The sequence below is a fragment of the Trichoplusia ni genome, chromosome 5 (assembly GCF_003590095.1).
Source record: "Trichoplusia ni isolate ovarian cell line Hi5 chromosome 5, tn1, whole genome shotgun sequence".
Classification (NCBI taxonomy): Eukaryota; Metazoa; Arthropoda; class Insecta; order Lepidoptera; family Noctuidae; genus Trichoplusia; species Trichoplusia ni.
Genome location: NC_039482.1, coordinates 7,013,448 through 7,023,566, shown reverse-complemented (window position 1 = coordinate 7,023,566; position 10,119 = coordinate 7,013,448). Strand labels below are relative to the sequence as shown.

Genomic DNA, 10,119 nt, shown 5'->3' with positions numbered 1-10,119 from the left:
CTCGCCTATCACAAGTTTTCTCCTAATACAGGAGGACACGGGACACAGATTTCTTCATATATTAGCAAACCACCGCGATCTCTTTGACATCTGCAACAATTGAACCATAAAAGGTAGAGAAAGCACAGGCCCCTGCCCTGGTACCAATGGTACCTCGTTCAAATTATTTGTACTAAGATAATTATTTTTACATAATAAATAAATGCGGACAACATCACATACATTGTTCTAAACCCAAAGTAAGCTGCTAAACACTTGTGTTAATGAATTTAGATACAACGAAGGTACCACAGACACCCATGTATCTCCGACGATAGTATTTCGAGCCTGTACCTATCTTAAAAATGTTTGGAGAAAATGGCAGCCAAATTATGTTATGAGAAATTCTTATATCTGAAGGCAAAACTAAACATAGAGAAGTGAGAGACATGCCTCTTTGTGCATTTGTGTTTGAAATTTATACTTTTAAAACAGCACGTTATATGATTCAGGTGGCGCGGTAAAACCGAAGGTACACATAAATGTCACTCGCGAAAGATATAAAATGAGAGTAGTGTGAAGTGTGTATCGAAATGAGATGTCAGGGGTTCCGTGCCGTGCTTGTGATTACTTGACTTAAAGTAATTCTAAATTAGATTAAGTAATGTATAGGTAACAGTCATAATGCCAATCCATTGTGCATCACGTGTCGCGAGTTCGATTCTCGTGTAGGACAAGTTGTATGAGCCATAAATGCTCGTTTGGAGTGTATTGTGACTTATTACAAATAATATATAGAAAGAAACATAACATTAAGTTATCACATATTCAAAATATTGAAATAGCAAAATTTGTATTCATGCTACTTAATATAATGAAAGCATCCACTTGCAATATAAGGAAAAAAACGTACATGCAAGTATAACCGCCTAGCTTATGGGTCACGCAAAGAACTCTAAAAATAGACAGATAGATCAGAAGATAGAACTTCTTATCTCCAATTTTCTAATACCTACATATAATATCTCACATTCGACATCCCACACGCACACAAACCGATTTGTTTTCAATAACAACCTACATATGACAAGCTTAGTTCTGCGCACTTGAGAAGATTTCGGCACAGTTTTGAACAACTAAGCGGAAGAATACTCATTTTGATTAGATAACACTTCCAAAACACTTTTTTCTTATAAATTTATCATTTTATCTCTGTTTGAAAATATTTTTAAGAGTAACAGTGAGTTTGTATAAATATTGCCATTGAATTTAAGAAGGATATCACTGTAGATATTATTTTGCGTGATTGGTAGTGCGTCAGTCGTGGTAGATAAAGAATGTTACACTTAATGCGACAAAAATGCATGTGATTTTATTCACTGCAGTACTTATGACATCATTCAAATCAGTAGCTTTTTATCGGTTGGAAAATCATCAAATGACCGACCGCTTTGGGTTGAGCGGGAGAGTGTCAGACTTTTACTGACTAAACCCACCCATGTTCCTTTCTTTGCTCTTTGTGAACCGGGGCCATGGTAACCCTTTCAGCAGTTCTTAGATTTTGAGAGTGTGCCGGAGGCATACTGGTTGTTTTAATTCTGATAGCAGCTAAAATTAAAACAATGAACAATGTTTACAAACATTGTAAACCAATTATATGATAAGAAAATCATTTATCCCAATGTTTCTCAAGTCACCTGTTAGATCATACATTCAACTCCTTATGTAACGACTCAAGAATTAAGGAATTTAATCCCTGCTCTACTCGAGGTTTCACAAGCATTCAAGTTACACGCACAAAGACACCCACACTAAGGACAAGCTTTCGAGGATCTCACAAATGATTATCCTACGCGGGCATCGAAACCACGACACGTCTCACACTGTAGCTTTGGCGTGGTGACCTTAAGGCGTATTTATCCGATTGGCAATTCTCAAGGTCAGGTGTTGCCAAAATAAAGCTCGTAGTGGACTTAGGTGGTGATGTAGGACTTGTACCAAGTAAAAATCTCCGGCCCCATCCTTGCTCTTGCCATTGCAATGGGTATGTAAGCATGCTCCATGCCACTCCAGTAAGTTTGACTATACAAACAAGCAAATTTAGATTTTCCATACTTGTTTTACTGCTAAAGATAGTTGAGATATTAAAAAAAAGACACGCAATCTTTCAATACTGTGACTGTTGACATTCTTGCAACTTCCTTATAGGCGCCATAAGAAATAGCAGGTTTTTACGCCAGACTTAATACAAAATCTAGATAATATTTATTCCAGGAGTTTTGGATCCTGTTGAGGTTAAATATACTATTAGGAAAAGATACAAGTAAATTTTAATGAATTATAATTTCGTTTAGAATGGAATTTTCAAAGACAAAGTAGTGTAAATTTGAATGGATTTTCGAAGTGACATGGACTAACATTTCATCTATTAGTATTTAAATTTTAATTGAAATCAGTGGCTACCAAAGCCGATCCCACAACAACTTGAAAAATAGTTTTCCAGAAAACTTAAACATAAACATTTTGGTTTGAAACATTACCGACTTAGAAGAACTTTTGCTTGAAGCTCGTTACGTAAAATTTCATAGTTTTGCTTTGCAGTACCTACATTTAACACTTGTTTGAAGGATCTTAAAATGTGTCTCAGCTGTCACAACTATTAAGACAAACATGTTGTTGTCTCACTCACTCCTAATTGAATAAACAAATCGATTGCACAATAACACGACACTCTTTAGTTTAATTATAGTTTTAAAAACAATTGCCAGTCGCCAACTCGGAAAAAGTCAGGTCGTAAATAAATAACTGATGCGTTGCCAAAATTAAATGTGGAACGACTTTCTAATCTAATAAAAAACCCTTATAAACATATCTAAGGAGATTTTAATATTTAATTGACTACACGGTTAGAAGAATGGTTGAGGTAACCCCGCCTTACCTACTGTGCGTGACATGTCGCGGGTTCCATCCATGCGTAAGACAATCATTGTGATATCCATGAATGCTTGTCCTGAGTCCGGGTGTCTTTGTGCATATGAATTGAATGTTTTTGAAACACAAAACGACACAAGGATTAAATATCTTACTGCGGGAGTGTTTTTTTTTTGTTAAAGAAAATTGTGGTAGTGTGGGTGAAGAAAATAGGATTCAAAATATTGGAATCCTAAATTGATAACTAGCTGTGAGCAAGTATGATTATCAACGCTCAATCCCTCTCTACATAGAGGCCTTTGGTGAGCTGTGGTATATTTTCTGGGTGAAATAATATGCATTATCAGACTAACTTCACTGTTTATTTTTTGTTACAGATAATACAATTGCAGCCGAAAAGAAAATTGAAGAAAAATCACAATGGTGTTCTTATTCTCCCGAATAACTAAAAAGTGAGTATTTTTACTTATTTTCAAATCTTTATTCTTCTACAATATTTTGGTTGTAATATCGAGAGCAGGTTAAATGCTTGATTTCAACGATCCACAGCCGTGGTTCTAATGTAATTAAGTAAGTCTGTACGTCCTACGCGGGGATCGAACCCGCAACGCGTCGCCCTCAGTAGGGTTTTGGCGTGGTGACCTCAAAAGCTCGGCTATCCGTGCAGTCAATTGTTGTGACATTTACAAGACAATTTTAATGACACCGGATTGTTTAAAAAAGGTGTTATGTTTTAGTCGTCAATTCTATGAAAATACTTCTCCAAGGGGTCTTCTATCACCTCTCAAAGTGAGAAAGCTAAATTGTGGAATGGAGATGGCTCTATTTGCCATGTATTGCCTTCTCTCGCTTTAACAACGGCAGTCCACTTATTGTAAGTGCTGATAGTAGGCCCAGTTCCGTGCCAACTGTTGCGTACCACTAAACTAGTTTCGCTAATAAATCGACTATATATGAATACATTGTATCTAATAGTCATTTCATGTTGAGTTAGCAACAAAACTCGATTAAGACAATCGAGAATATCTCTTAGAGTAAATATTAAGAGGTGTTTTTGGTTATAATTATTTATTTAATAACGGTTATAACGGCCGACTAAATTCGGACTTCGGTCGGGTCCGAATCTAGTCGGGCTATCCCGATAAATACGCGTGTTTTTGAAGCAGTGATTAAATTAAATACTTCAAACACTGCTTCACAAATTCTGCAAAATGCTATGAATGTGTGGCACCAAGAACTAAAATAATTTTACCAAAAATATCATCTTAAAATACAAAATGTAGCTTACAGGAGGCAGGAGTAATTTAAATTACAAATGTAATTGTGATCATCAATTTTTACCCGTGTGCGTCGAAAAGAATGTATTATTATGATGCTGACTGTACAATGCGATTGATAGAACGTAACGCTACCGTACGATTGCATGCTGAGTACCAACAAAACAAACTTACACCATTCCGTTTAATAGCAGAAGTATAGATAGGTAATAGTTAGAATTATTAGAAGGTATTAGTTATCTACTATAAAAAATTCTCGTTACGGTGTACGTAATTGAACTCCTCCGAAACGGCTCGACCGATTCTCATGAAATTTTATGTGCATACTAGCTGTTGCCCGTCGTCCCCGTGGGTAGAAGTTATAAGTAATGATTTATACCTGTCCTGTTTTTTTACACATTTTCCATTGTTTCTTCGCTCCTATTAGTCGCAGCGTGATGGTTTATAGCCTAAAGCCTTCCTCGATGAATGGTCTATTCAACACAAAAAGAATTTTTCAATTTGGACCAGTAGTTCCTGAGATTAGCGCGTTCAAACAAACAAACTCTTCAGCTTTATATATTAGTATAGAAGTATAGATTGGAGATCTGTTTTTTTCACCCCTCTTTTTTATGGCCTAACAACGTTTACTGGGTCAGCTAGTATTCATATACCTATATCATATAATATCGCGGTAGTCAGCGATAGAGTTCCCGGTTAGCTTCAGACTCTAGCTTTTTTCGACAGTATTTTTAGCCACCTTCAGAATTATCGTTGACATGTCATACCTGTATGCAATTCTGAATTAACAACTTTCTCTGAGAAAATAACTTCCATAAGTACTTATATTCTGGTGAATAATGTAATTGGTCCTTCCATACAAATTTTGACCAGGTTATAGCGCTTTTGTACCTTCAGTAGACGGGTTTCAGGCAAGAAAGTAGTTCATATCCATACACGAGTTCTCTTAAATTAAATTAATACACAGGTTTTTTAAATTCATTCGTATTATTTAGCTGTTTATCCACACTTTAAGAAAATTTTGTTTAGTTTAGTCTTTTTTTGTATTACACATAAATACTTAGTAAAATTTTAACTTATAAATGACCTAGACGAAAAAAAAACCCGTTGTCTTCGGAAACCAACCAAAAAAGAACTAGGTATAATCGACTTATCTAAGGGTTACACACAATTTAAATAAACAAATAGACATACAGACTTACATCATTGCGATATACAGATTGTAAAAAACATTTTTATATACAAATTGCTCTTCTGCCCGACACTTACATTAATACCTATTTCTTTATCAAAATATTGTTTTAAAACACGCCTCTGTTTCCATAGCTAATAAAAAATAATGTTCACTCGTTACCAAGTTTTAATTTCAAATATTTACTGTAGCAACACTTTTTAAAAATATTAATTTGAATAATTACGGTTTTGTTTTTGGGAGGTTAGGATTTTTCGCGGTAAAAAATATTGTAATGAATGCTTTGATATTATCAAGAGTTGGTTGTTTTACGTTGTCAGGAGAAACTCTTTTTGCTTGATGTATTACTGTTGACAGGCGTCTTCAGCAGCAGGGCTATTGTTTATATTTCTGGGGCTGTCAAAGAATATTTTGGCGAATGAAATCAAGTCAAAACCAGTTTTTGTTATAGTTTGTGTTTTGTTGTCTGTTTGTCTGTAGTCAAATTTTGCAATTTGAATTAGATTCGCCTCTTGGTTTCTGATAATGTTGTGGCAAGGAAATATGACATGACATAGTGGTGATCTGATGCTGAAGCTGGAAAGTATCCATGGATTTAAGATTTGTTTAGTAAAAATTATCTTTTCGTTCAAAACAAGAAAAGAAACAATGCAAAAAACTTGTTTAAAAATATATTTATTTAATCTTGTGTTAGTTATTTTGTCTTCATGTGGATTCTCTATCACATAAAACGACTTCACGCATCCGTTTTGCTCATAACCTAATTCTGTGTATAAAGAAAATTATTTCTCAAAATTGATAGACATATTTTTCCAAAAAAATCGATCTCTTCTTTCGAAGACGCAACAGACTGGACCTTCTCTCCATTCGACTGCGTCGCACACGCCTATCTTTACACACAAATATTATTTACACAAATACGAAGAACTTGAGATAACACTTGATAAGAGGGTCAAATAATGACCCCACCGTCGGAGGCTTGGCCTCACACCCACTAACGTAATAATAATATGTTTATGTTTTAATAATCTACACTTTATTACCAATAATAATTGCCGAATCTGTGTAGTAACAATCTTGAATGGAATATACCAACTGACCTGTCTAACCAAGTGACATTTCATCGTTAATGTCATTAAATGACACTCAAATGTATGACAATGACAGTTCGTTTCGTCTGTCACGTATCACATGACTTTGACCTGTCGTCTTCATACGTTTTTTCTAACATAACACTCACTTTTTTTGTTTGTTTGTCGTTCCGATTGGATTTTTGTAATTAAAGCTTTTAGGCACTTCCCTATAAGCTAATCCGATTACAAAGCAATTTACAACTATAAAAACGGCTGGACCGATTTTGATAAAATTTGAATGGAGTGAAATTTAGAAATGTATGGTTTTAGATTTTTTTATCTATTATACTTTTGTTATATAAATAGAAATGACATTATTTTTCGACAAGTGATACTACTTTGACTATTTGCTGGTATTATAACATTATTTATCTATCTATACTTCTATACTTCTATCTATATCTATACTAATCTATATCTATCTATATATACTAATATATAAAGCTGAAGAGTTTGTTTGTTTGTTTGTTTGAACGCGCTAATCTCAGGAACTACTGGTCCAAATTGAAAAAATCTTTTTGTGTTGAATAGACCATTAATCGAGGAAGGCTTTAGGCTATAAACCATCACGCTGCGACTAATGGGAGCGAAGATAGAGTGGAAAATGTGAAAAAAACAGGGCAGGTATAAATCATAACTCATATCTTCTACCCACGGGGACGAAGTCGCGGGCAACAGCTAGTTTATAATAAAGTTACTATTCTCAAAAAAAATCCATACGCCTATACAACTAAATAACATCACTTTTGTTATAATTACAAATATAAATAGTAGACCTTTAAGTGTATGAGTTCAAATCTACGGTCTCGTATTTAACGATCCAGTTAGAGGTCCCATTATCAAGTTTAAGTGACCCTAATTAAGTTTGGGTAGGTTTTAAACTCAATTTATATTTAAACTCAAATATCAATAAAAATGTAGGCACAATGAGTGGTAATTAACTTATTATAAGAATAAACTGTAACTTACATAAATGTTTTACTGATATCCAATTCGTTCGTTTTATTTGATTTATTATAATTATTCAGGTTTTTTTAAGATAGTGTTATAAAAAATAAACCTAAAATAGTGTTTTTATTTTCCGAAACTTTGAAAATGGACCGTTGCGACTAATAACGGTAAAACCGAGAGCTTTTATAGTTTAAATTAGTTTTAAATTTTTATCATCAGACTATCTTGTAAAGATCACTTAAAATTCTTTTTATTTCATTAAAAATATGTCTTCTTGTGTCGCGGGAGTTTCAGAAACATCTTATTACACCAAGACTCTAAACAATACTTCAGTATTTATTGTTAACACATGCTTCTCCGACGCTAGGATCGAACCCGCGACACGTGACGCACAGTGACCTATACCTAATATAATACTTCAACAACCTTATCTACATAATCCAATATTGCACGCATTATGAAAATATAACACCATTAGTGACACAGTGGGATCGAATTAGTAATTATAACCACATTGAAAAGTTAGTAGAGTTTTTAGTTAATTTTGTAGAGTTTTCCCAGTTGGTTGATGGGACAAACTATACAAAATTTGAAAGTCAACATTCAATGTTAATGTAATACAATAAGACACCTTATAAGTGTAATTATGGATCTATAAACATGAATACGAAATCGACAAGTTTTGATTTGATTTATTATACCTATTAAAAATATGACTACCGCTACCCGCTATAAGGAATTCAATCCTTGTATCGCGGGGGGTTTTACAAACATAGAAATCACACGCACAAAGACACGCAGACTCAGAACAAGCATTGTGGATCACACAAATGCTTGTTCTACGCGGGGATCTAATCGCAACGTGCAATGGGGTTGGTGTGGTGTTCGGCTACCCGAGTGGTAGATGTCACCACTAATTATTATTATTTGTATGAATATTAGAATTTTCTAGATTAATTCTGTTTACTAACACATGTAGTTATTATCTTTGCCACGGCACGGGCTTTCTATAATTAACGATATTGCTATTATTCCATATAATTACTTGTATTGCATTTATAATTAACATTGCTGTTTAGGTATTTATCTAAACATGTGTTGTTATGTATATTTAGTAATCTACCGCAGACCAAGAGGTTTGACGTCGGCGCAATGAGACAATTTTAAAGTTCAATTTTTTAAACAGGGAAAAAGAAGGAAAGGAAATACTCAATTCGTCTGTAATTTTTATGTTTGTTCCCTCTTAAACTCGGACTGGATGAACCGATTTTGTTGAATGGGTTATGGTGTTCTTATAGTAAATTGGGTAAAAGAAACATGTGGAAGGCTTCTGAAAATTGGTACTTCTCGCCGACCTGACAATGAGCCCCTAGGTATCATGTGGTTAGATCATTTTCTAAAATTCATCTCATCATTCATCAATTATATTGGCAAAATGGTTACTTAAGTTAAAAACGTTAATTGACCTTGAGTGTACCGTCCCATAGTGAATTTACAATTATTGTGTAGAAAAATGCTTGAGAGACTAAGAAAATAGTAATTTTATGCCAAATTTTATTCATTCATCGGCCGTTGTAAATAGCAGAATTGGGGCCCAGGTAGCATGTCAAGCCTACTTCTACCAGCACCGTTTTGACCCCCTCTTAACTAAAATAAATTAAAACGTGTCAAAGTAAAGGAGAACTAGCTAAGTTAGACTTTAGACTACATGCGTAGGTAGTTATCCTAAGTAACAAGATCAGATCAGAAAAAAATATGAAACAAGTTTGGTGTGGTAGGCAGACAATCACTGTTCACTATATTTTTCGTATTAATGCCTTATCAAGGCATAAGTAAATCAAAATATTAAACTCGGCTCTTATTTCACATATTTATGTTTTTGATAGGACTCTTACTCATGACAGTCTACCTAAAGAGTCCTCTTATCGTATAAATATGAAATCAAAGCAAATTTTCCTTAATGTACTTGAAAGGAATTGTTTGTTTTGAAACAATATGTTATTTATTATTATGTTATGTGGATAACATCGCGGAAAATACCCTGTAGTCTGAACCCCAGATAGCGAATAATGACTCTCTCTTAATTAAAAGCAGATGTGGGGTCAAGCTATTCTTGATTCGTTATTCTAAGATTGTTTAATTGATAGTAAATATGTGTAGAAGTGATCTAAATTCTTCTAACGTCATTAAAGTTTTAGGAAGAGGTGAAATGTCTGATGATGTGATGAAAATGGATTTAACATTATTATACTGATCAAATTACAATTATATTATAAATGCGAAAGTATGTTAGTGTATATTTTGTATGTATATGTTTGTTGCTCCTCCACGCCCAAAAGGCTTGTCAGACTTCGATGAAATTTGATATGGACGCGAGTCATCCACTAGTTGGCAATATACGCTTAGCGATCATCACGCTTATAAAAACGACTTGATTTTTATCATTTTTTTTGATATTTAAGTAATTATTATTAGAAAAAGTAATAACTTATAGCTGCAATAAATTAACCATCATTTAAACACAGCGCCTGACGAATTGATAGCCCCGTCAAATCAATATTTTTATTATTTAAATATCATAGTTCAAAATTATACCTTTACCGTCCATCCCTTCCATACAAAGGGTGTGGTTCCATTAAAAGCTAACTATGGGTCG

General features: G+C 34.0%; 1 protein-coding gene across 1 annotated transcript in view; it reads left to right on the top strand.

The window, feature by feature from the left end:
* Window positions 1-10,119, top strand: part of LOC113494263 (phosphoenolpyruvate carboxykinase [GTP]-like) — a 41,738-nt gene that overhangs the window by 3,837 nt on the left and 27,782 nt on the right. Inside the window, exon 2 of the mRNA XM_026872530.1 lies at window positions 3,288-3,362. Coding sequence (XP_026728331.1) covers window positions 3,331-3,362 — 32 coding nt within the window. The 5' untranslated portion in view covers window positions 3,288-3,330. The remainder of the gene's footprint in view (window positions 1-3,287; window positions 3,363-10,119) is intronic.